At 47.2% G+C, this 25,652-nt stretch overlaps 1 protein-coding gene across 1 annotated transcript in view; it reads left to right on the top strand.

The window, feature by feature from the left end:
• The window catches only part of GALNT12 (polypeptide N-acetylgalactosaminyltransferase 12), a 39,583-nt gene extending 14,642 nt beyond the window's left edge, over nt 1-24,941 (top strand). The window contains exons 3-10 of the mRNA XM_060013364.1: nt 4,151-4,340; nt 7,036-7,221; nt 9,961-10,078; nt 11,461-11,637; nt 14,027-14,158; nt 16,079-16,192; nt 21,390-21,536; nt 23,758-24,941. Coding sequence (XP_059869347.1) covers nt 4,151-4,340; nt 7,036-7,221; nt 9,961-10,078; nt 11,461-11,637; nt 14,027-14,158; nt 16,079-16,192; nt 21,390-21,536; nt 23,758-23,898 — 1,205 coding nt within the window. The 3' untranslated portion in view covers nt 23,899-24,941. The remainder of the gene's footprint in view (nt 1-4,150; nt 4,341-7,035; nt 7,222-9,960; nt 10,079-11,460; nt 11,638-14,026; nt 14,159-16,078; nt 16,193-21,389; nt 21,537-23,757) is intronic.
• The last annotated feature ends 711 nt before the right edge of the window (nt 24,942-25,652 follow it).

Here is a 25,652-nt window from a genome sequence, read left to right as displayed (position 1 = left end):
GCTTTGTCCTGAGGGCAGGGAGAACCAAGGCAGAATTTCAAGCAGGAGACCAGTTTTGCTCTTTGGGGAATCCCTCTAGGCTGGAGTGTGGAGAATGAGGTACTAGGGAGCTCTGCAGGGAGGCCAGGGGGCTGTGGAGGTGGCCCAGGTGGGAGATGGAGGCTTGGAGTCGGGTGGGAGGGGAGGGCAGGGCAAGGGCAGGCGGGTGGGGGGAGGGGTACCCGGGAGGTGGCATCCACAGGCCCAGAAACTGGCTGAGGTGTGAGGTGGACCCTCGGGCTTCTGGCTTGGGTCTCCTGGTGAAGGGTGATGCGGTCCCAGAGCTAGAAAAGCCATTTAGGGCAGGAGGGGCAGGTCTGGCAGGGGAAGGGGGGCATTTGGCCTTGAACATGTTGAGTTTGGGATGAGATCAAAAAGGGGCAGCCTAGACAGAAGAACTGAAGCCAGGGAGAGGCATTCCATTGAAAGGGTGGTTGTTGTCCCTACAGACCTAACCAGTGACCTGGGATCCAGCAATTCACTGCAGTCCAAGGCTGGCCCTTTATGATTCAGTGAACGTTTTCTGAATGTGTGCTAAGGCGCTGGGGATTCCGTGGGAAACAAGACAAATCCCTGCTCTCATAAAAGTCACATTCCAGAGAGGTGGGTGGAGATGGTCAATAAACATATAAAGAACATAACATAATATATGCATCACATAGTACAACACAGTATAACATAGCATACCATAATGGAACGTGATACTATACTACAGCACGAGTAGGAAGTGCTCTGAAAGAATACTGGGAACAGGAGAGCGAGTGGGGCTTGGGCACCAGGCCTACTCTAGCGGGTGGAGGTCAGGGAGGCCTCTTTGAGGAGGTAGCCTTTAAGCCAGAAGCTAGAGAGGCAGCGCAGTGAAGGTCTGGGGAGAGGGACCGGGCTGGAAGCAGCAGGTGCAGAAGCTGGAACAGCAGCCATTCTCCGGGTCAGACCACCGGCTGGTGGAGGGTGACCTGGGGGATGAGGTTGCAGGGTGGGTGGGGCCAGATCAGGTGGCACCTCGGAGGCCAATCTAAGGGGTTTAGCTTAAATAGGAGCCTGTTGGGAGCCGCCTGAGGGCTATCGGGAGAGCTGGAACGTCGCTAGGTCTTGGGGACTCAACTGTGCTGCCCTGTGGAGCAAGGCTGACGTTGGGGGTGGACACGGATGGAAGGGGGAGGGGCGTAGGGACTGCCATGGCCTTGCCTGGCTGGGGTTAGCCCTGTCCATGGAGCGGTAGTCAGCCAGCACATCTTTGCCCACTAGCTGACGTGAGGGCAGCTAAGCTGAAGTGAGGGGAAATGTCATGGCCCTGCAAGAGGGAGAGCTGTGGACTTGGTTGCTAGAGCCCGTTTCAAACCAAATCACCACCCCGGACCACCCATCAGGGTAGAGCCACTGCTTATTGGGCATCTGCTGCTTCAGGCTCTGAGGCTGGTCTGTCTGACTTCAGAGCCTGGTGTATAGGTCCTAATTGGTGGGTGTGCCGGGCTGTTCTCACAGAGACTCAAAATAACAGTGATTTACATGAGATAAAAATTGATTTCTCGCTCACATCACAAATCTGGGGTAATAGTCTAGGGCAGGTGTGGCCCCTCCGCGCTATTAGGGCCCAGCTCCTCCTGCCCTAAGTCTCCTTCTTCTCGAGGATGGTGCACTGCCTCTGTCTGCATAGCCCAGGCTGGGTCTTCACCTCCTGTTCACTCCCGTCAGCAGGAGGGTTTCAAGGGGACTGGGAGCTACACCTGGAAGTTGCCCTCAGTCCCACTGAGTAGAACAGTGTCACCTGGCCACACCTACCTGTGAGGGAGGCTAGGAACATTGTCTCTATGGAGGGTGTCCATGTGCTCAGCTGAAAAGCATGGGGAGAGTGAGTCTTAGGGGACAGCTGGCATTCCCCATGGCGGCAGGCAAGCCAGACTGGGGGTTGAGGCCTAGTGTAGCCTACAAGGTGCTGAATTCTGTGGTCAGGGGTCTTAGGCGAGCTTTACCATAACCCGTCATGGCACCTTGGGCAAGTCACTTGTCTTCTGAGCCTTAGTTTCTAATCTATAAATGGGTTTATCTACACTAATACCAGAGACTTGTGGTGAGGAATAAATGAGATCATGTGGAGGACAGAACCTCACATAGCAGCCAGCTTATAGTAGGCATGCATCTCCATTTCCTTTCCTCTCAGGGTTGTTTTAAATATGTCTGTGTAGACACTGGTTCTGGGTCACACCACATAGCCTAGAATCCCAGCTCCAGCACTTTGCAGCCGTATAGCCTTGAGCAAGGAGCTTAACCAGTTTCAACCTTGCCTTCCAGCCCTGTAAAATGGCATAATAGTAGTTCTTACCTTTCAGGGTCATTGTTGAGGATTAAATGAGATGAAGGTGGCAGCTTGCTACGTCAGGGCCTGGCCCATTGCTGGCACTTGTTCAGCGATAACTTCTGCTTTTATGAACTATTTAAAAAACGGCAGAGTGCCAAAAACGTTTCAGAAGTGTATTCATTCAGAAGCAAATATCAGATTATTTTCTCTTTATGGGATCAAGCAGCTGCTCAGCAGACAGGAATACAGCCCAGTACAGCTCAGTGCTCCCATAAATGTAAGGCCAAGACTGGGGGGGGACAGGACTTCCCCTCCCCATCGTGGTAATTTGTAAAGTCAGCAGGATGCCCCTCTCAGCGTGTATTGGAGGTAAGAAGTCCTGCCCTGCCCCCTCCTCCCACCCTTCCTGCAGGGTCAGTCTGAGCTGATGAGGGATGTCAGCGCCTTCCAGGATTGGGGAAGACAGTTCAGGCAGACAGAAAATTGATGCAGACCAAACCCATCCTGAGTGCTGGGTGGCTGCACCACAGTTTTCCTGTGTGTTCCCTGGGCACTGCCACTAATTAGCTTTGCTTGGGAAGTCACCTCCCTTATTCCTGCCATTAGCTTATATGCAGTTATATTTAGGGTTGAAAAAAATCAACCAATGAATGTTTTTTGTTTCTTGTTTGAGTATCAAGAGTACTTAGGGAAACATTTCACAGACAACAAAGCAACTGAGAACATTATACAAAGTTTTCCCGTCACTGATGATTGAGGGGGACTTTGAGATGAAGCCCATGTTGATGTGGGGAGATTCTCTCATTTTTATTTTACCTGACTGGTTCTCACCTGCCTCCACCTACCCATCGAGAGGCATGAATCGGAACCTCTAGTCCCAGAGCCTGTGTGTGGAGTTGGGAGTCCTGGGGCCAGTTCTAGCTGTGGGCACATCCTTTCAACTCTTAAGGACTCATTTCCTCTCTTACAAAATGGGATAAGCATGTCCTCCTGACAAGTTTTGGATTTGTTTAACAAGGATGGGCAGCTGTGGGAGAAAGCTCTGGAGGCAGCGTTAAGCCTGCAGACTCGAGCCAGAGTCCCTGGGTTCACATCATGACTCCTCAGCTCGCTTGTCTGGGACCTCGGCACGTCACTTAGCCTCTCTGCCATCAATGTTCTCATTCATAAAATGGGGACAGTAGGAGTACTTACCTCATAGGGTTGTTATGAGACTCATGTGAGTTCTATGAATCACTTGGACTGTAATTAGCACAGCAGGCTTTCTCATGTTGGCTGCCATTGTTACTATTATTACTGTGTCAACTGAAACGTACTTCTGAGAAAATTTGTGTTAACGTAATTGTATTATAAATAAAATTTATGTTAATATAATTCCATATAAATTAAAATTTTATGATGTGTTGCATAATTAACATAAATGAACAAAGTTTATATTAACACAATTTTTTGGAAAAATCGTGGTTGGATGGTTCTTGTGCTTTTTATTTAAATGTTTACAAGTCAAGGTAATTTTGGGAGGTAATAGCTTTATTGAGATACATCCACATGACACATTCACTCATTTCAGGAGTACAGTTCGATGTGCGTGTGTTTTGAACGGGAGCATTTGGTGGTTCTGGAATCCTCCACCTCAGCCTCCCTGGCCTTCAGGGGCTTCCAGCCTTGGTTCTGGGTGCGGTGAGCACGTCCCTGGTGCAGAGCAAAGGAGGCTCGTGTCTACTTAGTCTTCTCTTGGGGACAGGGAGGCCCTTCAAGGACGCGGCTGGGGATGTGTGGCGGTGACCCTCGGTGTCCCGCTTGCCTCCCCAGAGCACCTGAAGGAACGCCTGGCCTCCGAGCTGGCCAGGCTGCCCAAGGTCCGCCTGATCCGCGCCAACAAGAGGGAGGGCCTGGTGCGGGCACGGCTGCTGGGGGCTTCCGCGGCCAAGGGCGACGTGCTGACCTTCCTGGACTGCCACTGCGAGTGCCACGAAGGGTGGCTGGAGCCGCTGCTGCAGAGGTGCGTGGACCGTCGGTGGGGGGCGGGGGGAGGCGGGGGCCCTGACCAAACTGGCATGAGAGGCAGGGGTGCTGGGCTCAGATGCCCCTTGGGCAAAGCCTCTGTCCCTGGTAACAGCGTGGTAACAGTCCCTACCTCCTGGGGCTGTGGAGGCCGTTAAATGACTTAATACACGGACAGTGCTTAGAACATGCCAGCATGTGGGAGGTCCTAGATGAGTGTTTGCTTTTATTACTGCTTATTATACACGTTTATTGTAGAAAACTTAGTATGATCAACCAAGAAAAAAATATGATCAGTCACACAGAATTGCACTCCTGGAGGGTATACATTTTGGTGTATTTCCTTCAAGCTGGGCTGACTTATTTATTACATGCAGTACCTACAATACCTACGGCTCACCCATGAAACTTTAAGGGACCCCCCCAAAAAAATTTTATGTTAATTTCTTTTAAAATCAGAATGGAAAATGAATATCATAATAATGAATATATAATAATGAATCTAGCCTGGATTGTTTGTCTTTTTACCAATATAGTCATAAAATATTGTTTTAATATATTTTTTATAGAGTCATGAAAGTATAAATATGGCTGTGTCTTCAAGGATATTTCCCCTGCTGTCCCACAGTCTCTTACACTCACCTTCTCATCTACCCCTGGGCCTACTTTTGTTCTCTTCTCTTCTCTCTTTCCCTTTCCATCCTACTGATTCAGCATCAGGAGCTGAGCTGGCAAGCCCAGAGCTCCTCCGGGTGGGAGAGGAAAGTCTGGGGGGTCTCTGTTTGGCCCCCTCCCTGTGGAGTGGGTGAAGGGCTGGAGGATCAGAGCCTGTGCATTTGGCAAACTGCTCTCCCTTGGCATCCAACGCTTGGTTGTCAGGGTCTGTTTGAAAGAGCTAGGGACCCCCTCGCCTCTGTTCCTGCATGAGACTGAGCTCTGCTCTGCCACTTCCTGCTGTCCTGGTCCTTTGCTGCCTCTTTCTCCCGCTCAGCTCTGGTGAGCTTCACCCGCAGAAAGGACTCAGGATTCCTCAGGCCAGTGATGGACTCTGAGATTACTTAGAACATAGTGACAGCTAGGTGCTCACTCTGGAACCCGGACTAGTGAGTTCATCCTTCCCCCTTCCCCCACTGTGCATACAGAGGGCTGCCTCTAGGCCTGTCTAAAGTCATGGTAGGGGCACTTTTCCCCTTCAGCTGATTCATTAATGCCATCTAGAATTCCACTTCACCCCGTCCCACCCTTTGGAGAGAGCGAGGCAGCATTCCCCATAATCACGTCCTTGCTCCATACCTGGAGACAAAGGGATTCTCCCCTGGTTACCCTTTAGAAATAACTGCGGAACCTTAAAAACTCCTGGACTATTTGGAGGGGTAGATCCTGGCCTTCTGGATGTTTCAGAAGCTCCCTGAAGACTTGAGGGTGCACCAGAGTTGAGACACTGGAGTGTAGACTGTCCCTCAGGTGGTCCCAACCAGGCACAGTAGCCCCTTTCCTCCAGGGGCTTTTGGAAGTGGAAGATGTTTTTGGTTGTCACATCAACTGGGTAGTGCTCCTGGCATTTTATAAGCTGCTGTTGACATCTGGGGCAGAACCATTCTTTGCTGTGTAGGGCTGGACTGCACACTGCAGGATGTTTGGCATCCCTGGTCCCTGGCTCACAAGATGCCAGGAAACACTACCCAGTAACCACTGCTACTGGGCCTGCACGTTCTCTAACCGTGATTTAGAATTCTTTACTCCAGTGCAGGCTCCCCCCGTTTTTCCCTTTCTTGCAAAAATTAGACTACCCGTGGTTCCAACCAGCTGGACTGCAAGTCACAAGTTAATGATTTATAGGTCTCAAATTCTAGAGAACTGCCCCCAAAATGTAACCCAGAGAAATCTAGCGTTCACACGTGGTTCAGTCTCAGCTCATGTTTCCTGGTGTGCTGTCAAATGCAAAGAAACACAGTCCGGAAGCCTGCTGGGATGGCTGGGCTTGTAAGAATGATTGTGGAGAGAACTGCTGAAGACTACGCACAAGCTGATGCTTGCAAAAGGAAATTATCACATTTTCCACTACGTGTAACATTTAATAATAAAAAAGGTTAAAAGAAAAATATAGCAGTAGTTCCAGGTTCTCTGCCAGCCTCTTACAAACATTCCTGTAGGGAGTCCACATTAACCTATGAGTAGGTGTATTTTTCCAGTGTAACCCATGAGGCAACAGGCTCTAAGCAGTTAAGTGACAATGCTGATGTTACACAGTAAATAAGAGGCAGGATTAAAATTTATTTTCTAACTGCAAAGCAGACCCTTTGGTCTGGGCGCATCTCTTTTCACAGGGAGATAATTATTTCTTGACTTGAAGATGTTTCATTTTAATTAAATGAAGAAATCTCTTGCAGTCTTGAAGAAACTGAAAATGTGCTTTCCGTTTTAAAATTTAGCTTTAATTTTGACATCATGACTTTCATAGAGGGATTCAAATTTAACCAGAATATCCCTAGATGGAATCAGAATATTAAAGCTGTGGGACTTTTCATATCAGGGCCAGAGTCCTAGCTCCCTGCCTCCCCCCACTGCCCAGCAGCCCCCTTTTGCTCACCTGCCAGGGCTGACTTGGCTGTAGACCCCTGGAATAAGAGAAGCAGGCCTTTCTCAGACAGGTGTTCCTCCTTCTAGTGGAAGGCTGTTCTGACTGTTTTCAGGATCCATGAAGAGGAGTTGGCAGTGGTGTGCCCTGTGATCGATGTGATCGACTGGAACACCTTCGAGTACCTGGGGAACGCTGGGGAGCCCCAGATTGGCGGTTTCGACTGGAGGCTGGTGTTCACGTGGCACGTGGTTCCCGAGAGGGAGAGGATCCGCATGCGGTCCCCCATCGATGTCATCAGGTCAGGGGTTGACTTCTCTGAGCACGCATCTGGCCAACTTGTCAGTGAAGGCCCTCAGGAGGGATGGTTAGCTGTTGCCTTTCTTTTCTTTTTCCAGAGTATTTGTTTACTTTTATTAAATATCATTGCTATATATGTGGATTTTATATTGGTGTATATATATATTTTTTTTAAATTTATTTTAAAAATTGTGTTGAAATACGTATAACATTTACCATTTTAACCATTTTTTAAATGCACAATTCAGTAGCATCAGGCACATTCACAATGTTGTAGAACCATCACCTCTACATATTTCCAGAACTTTTTCATCAACCTAAATAGAAGCTCTATACCTGTTAAGCAATAATTCCCTTTCCTCCCCTCCTCCAGCCCCTGGTAACTTCTACTCTACTCTCCATCTCTATGGATTTCCCTATTTTATGTACATCATATAAGTGGAATCACACAATATTTATCCTTTTGTGTCTGGCTTCTTTTCCTTAACAAAGTATTTTCAAGGTCCTTCTAGAACTTCATTCCTTTTAATGGCTGAATAATATTCCATTGTGTATGCATCCACATTTTCTTTATCCATCTGTCTGTTGATGGACACTTGGGTTATTTCCACTTTTTGGTTATTGTAAATAATGCTGCTGTGAACAGCGGTGCACTATTGTCTGTTTGAGTGCCTGTTTTCAGTTCTCTGGGGTATATACCTAGGACTGGACTTGCTATGGTAATTCCATGGCTAATATTTTGAGGACACACTGTCAGGCTCCTTCTGAGCTGCAGGGGATGAGTAGACCTGGGGGTACAGGGTCCAGCTTTGGCCAGTGGGTGAGCCTGGGTCTGAGAAGAGAAGGCTCAAGCAGTGCTGGGTTGCCCTCATTCTTGAGGTGTTGAAGTCATAGTCTGGCTTCTTCCTCTCCTTCCAAGTTTAGCACCAAATGGGAGACAGATGTGGGAGTCAGGCCGGTGGAGGTTGGACTTCAGCTTTATCACTGGGGTATTGACCCAGAAGTGGTGTCGTAGATCTGCACCCATGTTTGGCAGCTGGCCTTCTGAATCCTTCCACCTGAGTCCAGACCTTGAGATGACCCAGTGCTGGCTGGAGAGGAACAACTGTGGAGACGGTGTTGAGAGACAGGGCTGGAGAGGTGAATGGGGCCAAGTCATATCCAGCCTTGAAGGCCAAGGAAAGGGGTTTGGACTTTACTGTGGGTGTTCAGAAGCCACTGAAGGGATTTGAACTGGAAGTGACCTTATTTAGCCTGTTGCATTCTCTAAAGTCTGTGCTGGATGCCACATGATGGGGGGTGGGGGCCTGGAGGGGGTGGAGCTGCAGGCAGGGGCACCACTGGGAGGCGTTGCAGTCCTCCAGCTTAGAGATGATGGTGCAGGAGAAGATGGAGGGACATGGTGGACTCCAGAGACTTTGTGGTGGGAAAATTGGGAGGAATTGAATGGGAATGAGGGGAGGACGACTCAAGGATGACATGTAGGCTTCTACGGGAGCCCTGAGGGGCGGCATCCTGCCCAACCCCTCATTTAACAGGTTTGGAAACTGAGACACCAAGTAGGAGGGATCATATCAAGCGTCACATATGCAGCCTGTGATGCTGACACAAACTGCCCCCCCCACACACACGCATGCACGCACGCACACACATGCTCAGGGACACTGTGGCCAGCTATCCTTCCCCTCCCGTAATATCCTTGGGCCTCAGTTTTCTCACTTGTGAAATAGGTATGAGCATATCCACCCTACCTATTTCCTAGCCTTTAGGATGAACACACATGAAAATGCTTTGTAGCCTAGAACTTTCTCTTCCATAGTCTTGCTGTCCTGTTCTCATTGGCCCAGAGCTTGGAGTGCAGGAGAAGCCAATACTTTGTCAAGGCCTGGAAGCACTACTGGAGGATCTTAAAATTTTGAACTGTTAGGCTCTTCATGTTATAATTTCCCCATTTTTAAATTTATTCCTCTGCATCTCTGTGGTGTGTTGACGCTATAGCTTTCTGCGGGGGTAGGATGGAAGCCTTGGGCCATTTCTGAAACCAGTGCCGTCTCCTAGATGAACCTGGAAGGGAGAAAACAGGGCTGGCTGAGGCAGCAGGCCAGAGCTGGCCGTGTGGGTCCTGCAGGGGAGGCCATTCCAGCAGGAGAGGCTCAAGCCCTTGGGGAGCTTTAAGATGCCAGAGTGGCCTCTACTGGCCCATAAAGGACATCTGTGAGGGCTGCACGAGCAAGGCCACCGCACCCTTACTTCTGCCACCCTCTTAGAACCTGGTCTCTCTCTTCTCATCTCTCCTTGTTGTCTGTGCTCCTAGAAGTACAAGGCTTTCTCTCACCCTTAGGCCTTTGCTCATGCTCCTGTCTTCTCGGAGGACCATTCCATTCCTCTTCTTGGCTAACTTCCCTTTGTGCTGCAGACCATGCCTCCTCTGAGAAACTTAGCTCTACCCGCCCTCCTCCGCATCTCATGGCTGCTTCTGCATTCCCGCTGGGCCCTAGGTTGGCCTTAGTCATCCCACACCTTGCTCTGTGCTTGCCTGGTGAGATGTCTGTGAGCTTCCCCAGGGCAGGGGCTATGGGGCATGTCTGTGCCTCCAGCCCAGTTCAGCACCAGGCCCAGAACGTGAACTCAGGGTATGCTTATATGGATGAATGGACTCCAGACTTGTGGTGAGAAGGGATTCAACTAACTGTGATGGTTTCCTGCCGCTTACCTTGAATTATGATTCACACACTTCTAGGTCTCCAACCATGGCTGGTGGGCTGTTTTCTGTGAGTAAGAAATATTTTGAATACCTGGGGTCTTACGATACAGGAATGGAAGTTTGGGGCGGAGAAAACCTCGAATTCTCATTTAGAGTAAGTATTCCAGTCTTCTGTTTGGACTCATTCTTAACCTGTTCTCTTTCTCTCTGGGAAGGATGTATTTGCTAGGAGAGCCTGGTGGACTTTTCCTCCATATTGGCAGTTTATCCAACGATCCTCAAAGATGACAGTGGCACACATATCCTGTAATCACGCCTGTCTTCTTGTGTAAACTTTTTTAAAAAATATACTTTTAATAGATTTGGGGCTGGAAAGGGTCTTGCAAGTCTCACCTGGTTCTTTCCTCTCACTCCATAAAGAGGAGGGGCAGAGGCCGGAGGCGGGTAGCGACTGGCTGAAGGTCACTCACAGAGTGTATGGCAGAGACTGGACTAAAACACGGGTCCCTGCCTCCTGATCCCATGTTTTGGAGCCTTGATTTGCTTGACTGCTTGATAAAGTAGCCTCTTTATTTGGCACAGTGACTTTCAAACTTTGACACATAGAAGAATTGTTAGGGAAACTTGTTAAAAATGCGGATTAAAAGGCATGGTCTCTGGAAAGTCAGATTTGATAGATTTACGGTAGGGACTGGGAATCTGCCTTTTGTAATGAGCCCATCTATTGATCCTGCTGTATGTGATCCACAGAGGCCCCTTTGGGAAAGCCCAAGCATTTGGGTGGATTTTCTAGTTAATTGAATCTTGCATTTTAAGTATCAAAACCTTATGTCGATGTTCGTGCTTTTAAATGGAAAATTTTAAACTTTACAAATATTTTATATGGTTTCCTGCTTTAAGAGTTAATAAACAAGGCTTTGACTCTCCACTAAGGACTCACACCGCCCCCCCCCCCATTATAAGCACCAGATGCTGTCCTTGGTCATACATCCAGGGGACAATGGGGTATTCACAGCCGTTTGCCCCAGCATGAAAAGGCTTCAGATGACTCCACCTGCTGAGTTTTGGGGTGTGCTTTTAATGGTCTTTCTACCTCTTCCCCAGGTGTCAGGCTGCTCTGTCTGCCTCTAGAAGCTCTTCCTGTCCCCCTTCCAAACCTCTCTTCTTACTTGCTGCTTTCCTATCTTCTGTGGCTAGGAGACCAGGTAATCAGCCTGTGCTTTACATAATAAGTAAGTTCCCAGCGAGGTCCACTGTCGGTCCTCCTAGGAGTCAAGCGCATGCGCCTTAGTGCATGGACTTTGGGGTCTGGATTCCGATGGCTTAGTTGTCTTTGAGGCTGCTTTCTTGCTCTTTGACTGCATCCCGTGTCCTGAGTATCCTGGGGGAGTGGCCCCCTGCCCCATGGGGGGTGAGGCCTTGGCAGTGTTCACCGTGACCTCCGTGTGTCCAGCCTCCTTGCTCTGGGCATTGTGGACCTGCAGCTGACTTCCCGCTCACTCCCCACTCCACACCTCCTACCCGCTCTGTGTACAGATCTGGCAGTGCGGGGGAACCCTGGAGACACACCCGTGTTCGCACGTTGGCCACGTTTTCCCCAGGCAAGCTCCCTACTCCCGCAACAAGGCTCTGGCCAACAGTGTCCGCGCAGCGGAAGTGTGGATGGATGAATTTAAAGAGCTCTACTACCATCGCAACCCCCAGGCCCGCTTGGTGAGTTTCCCGGCCTGCCCACGCTCCATCTGGCTGCATCCGAACAACAGCAGCTAATTCTGTCCTCCTACCATAGTAGATCTAGTTCCAGAAATAGAGAGGAAATTGGGTGCTCATGACACTTGTATGGGAAAACTTTATTCCTTCACTTACAGTAACAACAGACAGTTGATTCTCACTATTCGCAGCAGTTAATGCTGCGTACAGGCACTGCAGTCACTGAATTTCGAACCAACTCTTGAGCCATTGCTCGTGGGGAAGTACAGGGTTAGAGTCCTGCAAACCTCTCGCAGGTGGACGTTTTTGTCGATCGATCAATACATAACTTGGTTTTATGTGTGTTTCTGTTTAAATAATTTATTTAATATATACTGTTGATTGGTTACATTGAACTCATGCCCAAGTGAAGCTCATACAATGCACCTATTTTCTCCCTCCAGCACATCATAGCCTTCTTGCCCTAGGAACACTGGACAGCACTTCAGCGCTACGCTTGGGGGCCATTTAAAACAGTGAAATCACCAACACAATGCAGAACAATCTGAAAACCGTGCCACTAAACAGACCATGAACAGGACACTTGCTTTCAGAACAAGAGCTGAGACGTGACCTCAGCTGGGAACATGCACGTTGGGTGACTGTCATGTTTTAGAATGACTGAAAGCGTGAAGACACCACAAGTATTGATTTTGGGGTTACAAATACATTTTAGCAAAGAGCCTCACTGCCTCTGACACACCACCTCTGCACACCCCAGGACAGGGTTCCCACTTACCTGTGTTCACATAACTAAGGGGCCACGTGGAAAGACAAGAAGCTCTGTCCCAAGACCTCTTTCCTGGCCACTTGATGAAACTCTCTTCTTGTGAATCCTTATAGCAGCCCTTCAGGGTAGCTCTGAAATTTTCATTTTATAGGTGAGAACACTGAAGCTCAGAGAGAGAGTGATTTAAGGAACTTGCCCAAGGCCTCATAGCTGATGCGGGTAGAACTGGGTCCACCCCAGTGGATCTCTTTCTGCTCTGTGGAACCCTCGGGACCCTCACCCTGACCTCCCCTTTGGTCTCTCTCTGCCTCTGGGCTCCAGGGTCATTGTTTCCTCTCTCTTGCCCAGGGCTGCAGGGTAGAAACATCTGCTTTTCCCTGTCACCCAGTCTGAAACCGACAGATCCCTCTTCCTGATGGTTCCCAAAGAATAATATGTTAGAAAGAGGGGCACTGCATGCACCTTTTGTCTGAATGACCAGTGGCCATGTGTTGAAATGGACATTTGGTTGAAGATGAGGTCATAGTGACTCTCATCAAAGAATGAACTTCTGGGAAATAAGGAGAAATTGGAAATTTTATTCAAATGTTTTTCCTGTCATTACCATTTTGTTAAATGTTTAACTTGTCAAATTTTAATAGTTTAACGTCAGGGACAGTCCTATCTTTGCGCTCAGCATTGCTCTTGTGGTTGCACATTTGCTGTGCTAAATAGATGCTTGCTTTATTTAATAATTCAGAAGTTCTTAATCATTGGGGGCTTCCCTGGTGGTGCAGTGGTTGAGAGTCTGCCTGCTAATGCAGGGGACACGGGTTCGAGCCCTGGTCTGGGAGGATCCCACATGCCGCGGAGCAACTAGGCCCGTGAGCCACAGCTACTGAGCCTGCGCATCTGGAGCCTGTGCTCCGCAACAAGAGAGGCCGCGATAGTGAGAGGCCTGCGCACCGCAATGAAGAGTGGCCCCCGCTTGCCACAACTAGAGAAAGCCCTCACACCGAAACGAAGACCCAACACAGCAAAAATAAATAAATTAATTAATAAACTAAAAAAAAAAGTTCTTAATCATTGGTTTTGTCCATAAAACTAAACTTCTACAAGTATTTATTATTGCAGTATTTTGCTCTTACTATCCGAAGAATATATTTAGACTTCAATAGATTGGGCATATAAGGTTTTCATTCATAATTACCTCTAGAATACTTACCTATGTTTGGAAGTGAGTGTTCAGGTATCAGTGGTGAATCAGAACATTATGGCATACGTGTGCTACTGACTTGTTGCTGGTCTGTGATCACATGCTCATGGATGACACATGGGGCCAGGGATGCTGGTGCAGCCCCAGAATTCAGCTCCCTGTCCCATCTGCAGGTGCTTTGTGTTCTTCCTTCCTGTACCTGGCCACACCTCCCTGCAGTGAGAGCACCTGGGGATGTCATTGTTTGTGCCGCAGTCTCTCCTACTAAGATGCTGCAACTATGTCTGAGGCCATTCCTTATCCTCCGTGCACCGTGCAGGCTACACACACAATAGGTGCTCAATAAAAGCTTACTGAGTGAGTGAGAGAGGGGCTTTGATAGGAAGCGCCGTGGCCTGCAGGGGCTCACTGTTTTGTCATTTTCTCAGGAACCCTTTGGGGATGTGACAGAGAGGAGGCAGCTCCGTGCAAGGCTCCAGTGTAAGGACTTCAAGTGGTTCTTGAGTACCGTGTATCCAGAACTGCACGTGCCTGAGGACAGGCCTGGCTTCTTCGGGATGGTGAGCGAGGTGGGCCCATGCTGGGCAGGGTGCTCCTGGCCTCCAGGTCTGATTGACGAACTCTGTGAAAGAAAGACCCCTTCATGGCGACAGCTGGCCTCTCCCACACCCCTCCCCCCTTTTCATCCACTGTCCTTCCTTCTCCCCTTGAGTCTCTGGGCCTCAGGTCCAGAATGTCAGCACAGGAAGCATCTCAGAATTGGTGAGTACAGCCTCCTATTTTACAGATGGAAACTGAGGCTTGGAAACTTGGTGTTCCCAAGTCCTATTTTTTTATACTAACTCCTATCACATGACTTCAAGTCTCAGTAACTGGACCAGTTACTAATTCCCAACTCAGGGATCCACAAAAGCAGTAGTAGGGAAGGAGAGTCACTTGTGTTATTTCAAAAAACCTAAAAGAAATGTTGTTGGGATGAGGTCAACTAAAATGTCCAGCACCTTTGGCTTTTGCTTGAAACTCCACCAACTTAGGGAGGCCTCTTCTGCTGTGTTGTGTTCATCAGAAGAGCTGTGTTCCATGCTGGAAGTCTTGATAAATACAAAGCAGGGCATTGGTGTGTTCATTTCAGTTAGCATTACGAAAATGTTCAAACATACAGAAATGCAGAGAGAGTGGTGTAACGGGCCCTGTCCCTGAGATTCTACAATTACCAAGATTTTGCCTCTCTTGCTTTCCCTCTTCTCTGCTCCACCCTCCCACTGACAGTGTAATACTGAATGAGGTTTAAGATTTCTTGCAGCTCTATTTATTTATAAAATATATTTCACTAAGGAAGTGTAATCAAACATACTATGCTCTCAAGTCATTCAAAATCATTCTCTCTGTCTATCACCAAGTTGATATAGTTAGCTTAATCAATCTGTTTTAATCTTTCGGGGGTTCTCCTTTTTTTTCTTCTTTTTTAGTTTTTCTTGTAGTTTCTTTGGTAGACCACATCTTTTGAACATAGGGAGCTGATTTGAGGTTGAGGTTCTTTGGTGGTCAGGAGTGGGGACAACTTGGCTTAATGACATTTGAGTTCTTCTAGATATAAGATGCTCTGATTATTCACATCTCCTGTTCCCAGATTCCTTCGCAAGCAAAGGGACATCAAGAACATGCTGTTCTGTGTTTTATGAGCTAGTGGATTGTGGGTTCTTCTTTCTATATGGCTGAGTCTTATCCTCAGGACCAGGCTAGTCAAAGGTGGACAAGGGCCAGGGCAAGAGTGGGCTTCAGAAGGAGGTTCTTTAAACTCTCCAGAAAGGGATTTGCAAGATGTTTGAGTCTTTCTCTGGAGGCTTCTGGAAGGGAGGAGGAGCATGGAACCTCCCATGGTTTTTTGCTCTTAGAATGATTAAAGGGATTTAGATCCAAAAGTACCTTAGAGATGACATTAGATTAGGCAATGTTGAGTGATGGAGAGAGTACTGGACTTGGAGTCTGAGGTCCTGGATTCAAGACTCGGGTATCTCCGCTTACCTGTTGTGTGACTTTGTGTGTGACTCATTGGCTCTGTATTATGCTGTTCCTGTAATCTACAATGATGGACTTCTGATCTGTGGAATGCCGGGTCTCTCAATTGGGGTGTCCTTCGCAGATGTGCGATAGCAGGAGCTCCTTGGTACGTACGCAAGGTGACAATCCAGCTGTGTTTGGCCTAGTGCAGCAGTAAGGCTGCGCTAATGAGACATGAAGTGGTATGAGCTCTCAGGCCATAAAGAGTTCATCTCTCTGCTCCTCAGGTTTATCATCTTAAAATGGAGCTTATGATTCCTGCCTGGGGTATAGGATGGGAAAACACTTTTAAAACTAGAAATGGCAGAGGCTCTTAGCAATGAGTCCAGTTCTTGAGGCAGCCACTCCTCTTACTCCATTTACCCGCCCACACAGCCTTAGGTGGAATCTGGACTAAAATGCCTTTATGTTTTGTTTAGCTCCAGAACAAAGGACTAAAAGATTACTGCTTTGACTATAACCCTCCCAATGAACACGAGATCACAGGACATCAGGTCATTCTGTACCACTGTCACGGGATGGGTCAGAACCAGGTAGGTGCTGCTTCTTTAATAGATTGACATTCTCAAGCTCTGGGACAATGGACAATGGGATGCTCAGTGCTCAAGGGATCATTGGTGTGGGCCTTTAAAGAGGGAGATGAGGGGAAATCTGTGTGTTTTTAAAGCATTAAATATGTAACTTTTTATTATAAAGGTAATATATACTCATCACAGAACATTTGGGAAATATAAAAAGTAGAAGCAAATAGTAAATGACAGGACCCAGAGCGACCACCATTATAATTAAGATATATTTACTTCCCGTGTCTTTTTTTTTTTTAATTAATTAATTTATTTTTGGCTGCGCTGGGTCTTTGTTGCTGTGTGCGGGCTTTCTCTAGTTACGGTGAGTGGGAGCTACTCTTCGTTGTGGTGCGTGGGCTTCTCATTGCGGTGGCTTCTCTTGTGCAGAGCATGGGCTCCAGGTGCACGGGCTCAGTAGTTGTGGCACGCGGGCTCAGTAGTTGTGGCTCACGGGCTTAGTTGCTCCACGGCATGTGGGATCTTCCTGGACCAGGGCTCAAACCCATGTCCCCTGCATTGGCAGGTGGATACTTAACCTCTGTAACACCAGGGAAGTCCCCCCATGTCTTTTAATGCATGAGCTTGGTATTATGTATTTTAAATAGTTGTTATAATGTCTACATGTTTTATAGTCTCTTATTTCCATTACTTAATCATACTTTACTTGTATTGTTGGACACCCTTTGAGAATATCATTCCTAACGGCCCCTTGATATTCCTTTGTGTGGCTATATTAATTACTGTTGAGGTAACTGATTCCCTTTCTCTCTGTTTTTGTGACTATAAATAACCCTGCCACTGACATCTTTGGTCAGAAAAAAAAAAAAGAGGGAAAAAACACCAACAGATCTGCATTTCAGATGACTTACTCAATTAATACTTTTTTCTTTACATCTTTATTGGAGTATAATTTCTTTACAATGGTGTGTTAGTTTCTGCTTTACAACAAAGTGAATCAGCTATACATATACATATATCCCCATATCCTCTCCCTCTTGTGTCTCCCTCCCAGCCTCCCTATCCCGCCCCTCTAGGTGGTCACAAAGCACCGAGCTGATCTCCCTGTGTTATGTGGCTGCTTCCCACTAGCTATCTGTTTTACAGTTGGTAGTGTATATATAACCATGCCACTCTCTCACTTCGTCCCAGCTTACCCTTCCCCCTCCCCATGTCCTCAAGTCCATTCTCTACGTCTGTGTCTTTATTCCTGTCCTGCCCCTAGGTTCTTCAGAACCATATTTTTTTTTCATATATATGTGTTAGCATACAATATTTGTTTCTTGTATTTTCTCCATTCTGTTTCCACAATTTTGGATCATCTTTACTATCATTACCCTGAATTATTTTTCAGGTAGAAAAACTTTCTTCTTGAAAGTTTTTTCAGGAAAGTAGACTGCCTGTTGCCTCTTCATTTGTTACGTCTGGTGGGTGCTTACCTTGCTCCTTCATCTGCTGTGTGTTTCTCTGTCTTCTCATTTTGCTTATCTTACTGTGTTTGGGGTCTCCTTTTCACAGGCTGCAGGTCCGTAGTTCCCGTTGTTTTTGGTGTCTGCCCCCAGTGGCTAAGGTTGGTTCAGTGGGTTGCATAGGCTTCCTGGTGGAGGGGACTGGTGCCTGTGTTCTGGAGGATGAGGCTGGATCTTGTCTTTCTGGTGGGCAGGACCACATCCGGTGGTATGTTTTGGGGTGTCTGTGACCTTATTATGATTTTAGGCAGCCTCTCTGCTAATGGGTGGGGTTGTGTTCCTGTCTTGCTAGTTGTTTGGCATGGGGTGTCCAACACTGTAGCTTGCTGGTCATTGAGTGGAGCTGGGTCTTAGCATTGAGATGGAGATCTCTGGGAGAGCTTTCGCCATTTGATATTACGTGGAGCTGGGAGGTCTCTTGTGGACCAGTGTCCTGAACTCGGCTCTCCCACCTCAGAGGCACAGGCCTGACACCTGGCCAGAGCACCAAGACCCTGTCAGACACATGGCTCAGAAGAAAAGGGAGAAAAAAAGAAAGAAAGAAAAAAATAAGATAAAATAAAAAGTTATTAAAATTAAAAATAATAATTATTAAAAATAAAAAATTAAAGAGTAATTTAAAAAAAGAAAGAAAGAAGAGAGCAACCAAACCAAAAAACAAATCCACCAATGATAACAAGTGCTAAAAACTCTACAAAAAAACCCCAAGAAACAGGGCTTCCCTGGTGGCGCAGTGGTTGAGAGTCTGCCTACCGATGCAGGGTACACAGGTTCGTGCCCCGGTCTGGGAAGATCCCACACGCCGCGGAGCGGCTGGGTCCGTGAGCCATGGCCACTGAGCCTGCGCGTCCGGAGCCTGTGCTCCGCAACAGGAGAGGCCACAGCAATGAGAGGCCCGCATACCACAAAAACAAAACAAAACAAAACAAAAACCAAGAAGCAAAAAACGGACAGACAGAACCTTAGGACAAATGGTAAAAGCAAAGCTATATAGACAAAATCACACAAAGAAGCATACACATATAAACTCACAAAAAGAAAAAGGAAAAATATATATATATATTAAAAAAAAAGGAAGTGAGCAACCAAATCAATAAACAAATCTACCAATGATAAACTCTAAATACTAAACTAAGATAAACATAAAACCAGAAACAAATTAGATGCAGAAAGCAAACCCCAAGTCTCCAGTTGCTCCCAAAGTCCACCCCCTTTTGGGATGATTCATTGTGTATTCAGGTATTCCAGAGATGCAGGGTACATCAAGTTGGTTGTGGAGATTTAATCCGCTGCTCCTGAGGCTGCTGGGAGGAATTTCCCTTTCTCTTCTTTGTTCGCACAGCTCCCGGGTTCAGCTTTGGATGTGGCCCTGCCTCTGTGTGTAGGTTGCCTGAGGGCATCTGTTCTTCCTCAGACAGGACGGGGTTAAAGGAGCAGCTGATTCAGGGACTCTGGCTCACTTAGGCCAGGGGGAGGGAGGGGTACGGATGCGGGGCGAGCGTGAGGCGGCAGAGGCCGGTGTGACGTTGCAGCAGCCTGAGGCCCGCTGTGCGTTCTCCCGGGGAAGTTGTTCCTGGATCACGGGACCCTGGCAGTGGCGGGCTGCACAGGCTCCCGGGAGGGGAGGTGTGGATAGTGACCTGTGTTTGCACACAGGCTTCTTGGTGGCGGCAGCAGCAGCCTTAGCGTCTCATGCCCGTCTCTGGGGTCCGCACCGATAGCCGTGGCTCGCTCCCGTCTCTGGAGCTCCTTTAAGCAGCGCTCTTAATCCCCTCTCCTCTTGCACCAGGAAACAAAGAGGCAAGAAAAAGTCTCTTGCCTCTTAGGCAGCTTCAGACCTTTTCCTGCTCTCCCTCCCGGCTAGCCGTGGTGCACTAACCACCTGCAGGCTGTGTTCACGCCGCCAACCCCAGTCCTCTCCCTGCGCTCCAACCGAAGCCCGAGCCTCAGCTCCCAGCCCCGCCCGCCCCGGCGGGTGAGCAGACAAGCCTCTCGTGCTGGTGAGTGCCGGTCGGCACCGATCCTCTGTGCGGCAGTCTCTCCGCTTTGCCCTCCGCACACCTGTGGCTGCGCTCTCCTCAGCGGCTCTGAAGCTTCTCCCTCACCCCACCCCTGTCTCCACCAGTAAAGGGTCTTCCTAGTGCATGAAAACTTCTCCTCCTTCACAGCTCCCTCCCAGAAGTGCAGGTCCCGTCCCTATTCTTTTGTCTCTGTTTATTCTTTTTTTTTTTGCCCTACCCAGGTACATGGGGAGCTTCTTGCCTTTTGGGAGGTCTGAGGTCTTCTGCCAGCGTTCAGTAGGTGTTCTGTAGGAGTTGTTCCACGTGTAGATGTATTTCTGATGTATTTGTGGGGAGGAAGGTGATCTCCACGTCTTACTCTTCCGCCATCTTGAAGGTCTCTCCAGAATTAATTCTTAAATGAAGTTATAGGATTTGATGTGTAGTGCCACATTGCAAAGCGGTTTTTAGGGCAGTTTCATCAGTCAGGGCCCAGGTAGATCGGTCTGGGTTAAGTGCTGAACTGCAAGCTGGGCAGGGGAGCAAGACCTGGAAGTTCTGAGGACCATAACAGGACCCTGCCTGGGAAGCAGGCAAGCCTGCCAGGGCGGGCCCAGGGGAGGATGCAGGAGAGAGCAAAGCATTGGTTCTGGACCTTCAAAGCCTTGCTGTCCTAAGTAAGGTGTCAGACACTGGAGACGAGGGATGGGCATTCAAGTTTTCCTCCAACCTGGAGTCACCCCGATTCCATTTGAATATTATGCACCATTATGGTCAACAGTAAGCTTTCATAATTCGGACCCCTACAGCCTTAAAATTTTCAGGTTCTTCAACCCCCTTTAGAATAGCACTCCTCAGAGGTGTCCCCACGTGGTACCATCAGCATCACCTGAGAGCTTAGAAATGCAGATTCTCAGATCCATCCCATCCCTCCCTAACCCACCTCTTGTCTTGACCAGCTTTCAGGGAGATTTGTTTGAGAAGCAGTGCTCCATATGCCTTACGAACAGTCACCTGTGTCAGAATCTCCTGGAAGCAAGGGGATGGATCATGGTGGATGGGTGGCTGTGTGTCTTGTTAGAAGTGTAAAAGTGCAGCTTCCTAGGCCCCATCTCAGACAGAAGGAATCCTCATTCCCTCTTTGGGAGTGGGGCCTGGAATCAGCATTTTTCCTAGGCACACTAGGGTAGGAAAACCATTGCTCTGAAGAACAAGTCCTCCTGTTAGCAGTCCTGTTGCCTGCTTGTGCACAGAAATTTTATAGTCTCCAAGGTATGGTTGCCTCCATTATATTTCAGGGGAAGGAGGAGGAAAGGAATGAAGAAAAGGAGAGGAAGTGGCTGGTCAAGGTCACAGAGAGCCCCTGACTGCTGGGACCAGTCCATCTTCTTTCCTGCCGTTCTGCAACAGCCTGGGGATAGGCACAGCGGGTGTGGGGTGACCCAGGAACCAGCCCCACCCTCACAATCTAGCAAACGAGAAGGATGAGAAAGGGCCCCTCCATTCATGCTTGCTAAGCACCCCTCCAGAGGTGCACGTGGTGCTCCGGGGACACAGGCTGGTGTTGGTGGGTGAGGGGAGAAGGCTGGATCCCAGCACCCACGCCCTGGTGACCCCAGGTTTTCATCCCTCTTTCTAAAGACTTCCCTCTTTGCACATCAGAGGGTAACTGGCACATGTTGGCCGCCCTGTTTCTAGTTTTTCGAGTACACGTCCCAGAATGAAATACGCTATAACACCCACCAGCCAGAAGGCTGCGTGGCGGTGGAGGCCGGAATGGATGTTCTCATCATGCATCTTTGCGAGGGAGCCACCCCAGAGGATCAGAAGTTCATCTTGCAGGAGGTAAGGGAGCTGTCTCACGCCTTCCTTGCTGTCACTCCTGGTCCCATGGGCTGCAGAGGGGAGTCTGGAAGTAAAGCAAGTCCCTAGCAAGTCTCAGGGATGTGCCCCCTACAGGAGACCAGGAACTTCACAGTGACCCCAAGGGATCCCGTGGCATCCAGCACTCATAGCACTTTCCTTCTTTCCTCACTGTCCACTCCCTTTCAGTCTTCCTGTCCTCCTTATACGTTGAGCTGCGACTGGCTGGAATGGGAAGAGGCGCTGTCGCCAATGTGTTCAGAGATCATGTGGGGTTCAAACGAGTGAAACAAATTGCCAAGTGTGAGGACATGAGGTTAGATCCAAGTAGAAGCCACTCCCGTTGTCTAAGTCTCATTTTTCCCAGCTCTAAAGTGGGGACAATAATCACAGCCTTGTCTACCTCTAGTGAAGAGTAGATGTATGGCCAGAAAGAGTCTTTGGAAGCTGTAAAGCTCTATAGACATTAATTGTTACTTGTATAATAACCAAGAAAATCTCTCTGATGGAGTTGGTTCTCTATCAGAAGAGCCATTGTTGATTTGGAACTGGGTGTTATTTCACGCCTGAAAGGCACTACCTCTACCATGTTTGCAGGAAGCCCGTGGTGGGACTCATACACCAGTCATCTCCAAAGACTCACTAAAAAAGCACTTGAGGGAATAAATCCAAAGAAAATAATTCAGAAGAAAGAATTAGTTCACTTTTATGTCAATGGAAAACTTTCATTCCCAGCCTGGCCCCAGGGATAGAAAGGTTCATCTATACTACTTATAAATGGATTAATTCTAAGTATAATTAGAAGTTGGAATATGCTTTCCTGTAGAAAGTGTTATGATTAGCAACGAAATTTGCAGGTTTCCTGGAAAAACCAGGCACCATAGTGCTGTTTATGTGATATAAAAAATAATAGGGAAAAATATTTTTGTAAACCCCGAAAGTTTTGTCCTTCCCTTCTTTCTTCCAACTGGAAGCCATTGTAAGCCCTCAAAGAAGAGTAATGCAAGATAGAAATCATAGGGCTTCCCTGGTGGCGCAGTGGTTGAGAGTCTGCCTGCCGATGCGGGGGACACGGGTTCGTGCCCCGGTCCGGGAAGATCCCACATGCCGTGGAGTGGCTGGGCCCCTGAGCCGTGGCTGCTGGGCCTGCCCATCCGGAGCCTGTGCTCCACAACGGGAGAGGTCACAGCGGTGAGGGGCCTGTGTACTGTAAAAAAAAAAAAAAAAAAAAAAAGAAATCATGAAATTGGTTTGAAATGTCGTTAAAATTTTACCTTAAAAATCTTTAATTTCAGTGACCATTTAAGCAAGTTTCTTTAGAAGGGTGGGAGGAGGGAAGTTTTAATTATTTACTTTCACATTATTCTAAAGGCAACTTATGAGCACCTTTAAGGGCTTTCCAGATTAATATTATAGAGATTCTTTTGCATCTAATTTTATTTCCAAGGGTTCTGTTTCCCTGGAACAGGTATGCCACTTGTTCTGCCCTTTTGCTTCTCAACCATGATGAAGTTCCTTGGGGCTGTACAGCTTATACCAGAGAGAGACGGAGGGAAAAAAATAAACTCCAGAACTTGGGGAGAGACTTGCCGAGTTAACTCAACAACAGTTGGGGAAAGAAGAAATGGGAGAGGCGGTAGAGAGGGTCATTGTCCTTCAGGGTTTGGGAATTGGCATTGTTTGCAGAACCAGCTTCCTCTCTGGTGACCTGTACCCTCACCCAGCTGGTCTGTGGCTGAGCTGGGACTAAAGCCAAGTTTCCAGATTCTTCACTTAAATACATAGGAGAAAGAGACTACCAGAGATGGAATTAGTTGACCTAAGAGAAGTGGAAGAGATTAATAAAGGATCTTTGGTCCTGGTTACCCTGAAGGAAAAGAACATCAGTAAGGGTGAGATATAGGGTCTGACCGATCCCAGAATGGCCAGCAGGTGGCACCATCGGCCCTGACGGTAGAGTCACGGACCCCATGAAGAGCTCCGGGGAGAGACAAGCATGACATACGTTTCTACACGCCTGGCCCTCTCTCTGCACAGACAGTCATGGGCTGCCTTCATACCTGCAGACACTCACTACTCAATAAATATTTCTGAAATAATAAAAATCACCCTGAGCACTTAACAACACATTTTAAGGAAAAGATACTTTCTGAGGAATTGCTTATAATTATCTTGAACACCCAATGTCTATTATCTTTTGTAGGATGGTTCTTTATTTCATGTACAGTCCAAGAAATGTGTTCAGGCTGAGAGGAAGGAATTGAGCGACAGTTTTGTACCACTCTTACGAGACTGTACCAACTCAGATCATCAGAAATGGTTCTTCAAGGAACACATGGTATGAAGTGTCACTGTACTACGGAGCCCATCTAGAGGAGATGGGGGGAGCCCCTGGACTCCGTGTTTAACAGACTTAGCTAAGCACAGAGACAGACACACCAAACACTTGGCTGCTCTTCTTTTCATAAGGAAATCATTCTGTGATTTGTGAAAGTGATGTTGGCTTTAATAAAAATGTGAATAAGCTTTGTACTGATTTTGAAAACTTTAAAATTGTTCCCAAATACCCTGTTTTCAAAGGGTAGTCATAAAATGTTAACTCTAGGTATTCAGAGAATTAAAAGCTTTAACTATTTTTCTATCAAGATGTATATTCTACTGTCATGTCTTTTTATTCCCCTTAGCAAAAAGGTAAATATTTTATTTTGGTATTTGAAAGGATTCCCAGGTATGAAGATGTTTGCATGGAAATTAGACTCATGCAATGTACTTTGCATAAATTGATAATACCTCAAACATTGGGTTAAGATTTTTCTCATTGTAGATAGGTGGACACTGGAACATTATATTGATTCCTTCAGGTCATTGAGATAATCTAGATTTATTTAATAAAGAATGCTATGTGGTTATGTGTTGCTGTCATAGTCAAAACTTTATGTTAGTCGAAGAGGACTCACCAAAGTTGAAACTTCAAGGGAACAATTTGATGTACTGGGCTAATATAAACTTCAACTGCACAGAGTAGACTTCTGACAATGCCTAGCTGTGGGATGGCTGGCTACTTTTAGTAATTACCACAATGACTTTAAAACATGTTTATATCATTTTTAATTTTTATCACACATTAGTGTCAGGGAGAAATGTAATGCTGTATGTGAAATTCAGTTTTCAAATTTGTACATTAATAATATTTGGTCATTTCAATCCATGTTAGATTTTGTGCCACAGCAGCTGCTGCAGTTTCTCTTCATAATTCTGATTTGTGAACGATCCCAGATCTACTTCTGAGATCTTGTCAACTTGATGAAGTCAATATGAGTGATTTTTTTAAAAAAAGCAAGAACATTGACAATCTTTGTTTTTGCAGTCAGTCAGATGTGAGAGATGACACACATGTCTTCAATTGATTAAAAAGCATCAAATTTTGTCTCAGGCTCTTTTTTACACATTCCCCTTTGAGGGATGCAGTTTAACAATTAGCCAGGAACAAATCCAGTTCACCTGGCTTGGATCAATCTGATGCACCTTAACCACTCTGAACTTCAGTTTCTTCATCTGTGCAATGAGAATAATTAAACCAAGCTTGTGGGGCACTTGTGAGGATTAAATAACAAAGAACAGGTGAGGGCTTAGCTTAGTCCCTGGCATACAGTATGGGTTCATTAAATTTCTGTTTTCAAAAATGCACTTTATAAAATGTGAAGCACAGTAAACATCAGTAGGTGTTTATTCAAAAATAAATATTAAATAATTTAGTTATTTTATCTTTACAGGATTAAATAGCTCCTCAGCAGGCAGGAATACGATATGAACTCCTTTCAGCACAGCTCAGTTCTCCTGTAAATGTAATATGCTGTGAGGCCAAAGCTTCCCTCCTCCATTGTGGTAACTTACAAAGCAGGTGAGATGCCCCCTCGGCCTGTAATGGAGGTAAGAAGTCCTGCCGTGTCCCCTCCTCCCGCCCTTCCTGCAGTGTCAGTCTGAGCTCCATTGAAGGGGTGTCAGCCCCTCCCAGGGTATAGGAAGGCAGTTCAGGCAGACGGAAAATTAATGCTGATCAAATTCATAATGAGTGCTGGGAGTCTACACAAGCATTTT

This window comes from Delphinus delphis, chromosome 6 (genome assembly GCF_949987515.2).
Source record: "Delphinus delphis chromosome 6, mDelDel1.2, whole genome shotgun sequence".
In the NCBI taxonomy this organism is placed as follows: domain Eukaryota; kingdom Metazoa; phylum Chordata; class Mammalia; order Artiodactyla; family Delphinidae; genus Delphinus; species Delphinus delphis.
This window is presented reverse-complemented; position numbering and strand designations above follow the sequence as displayed.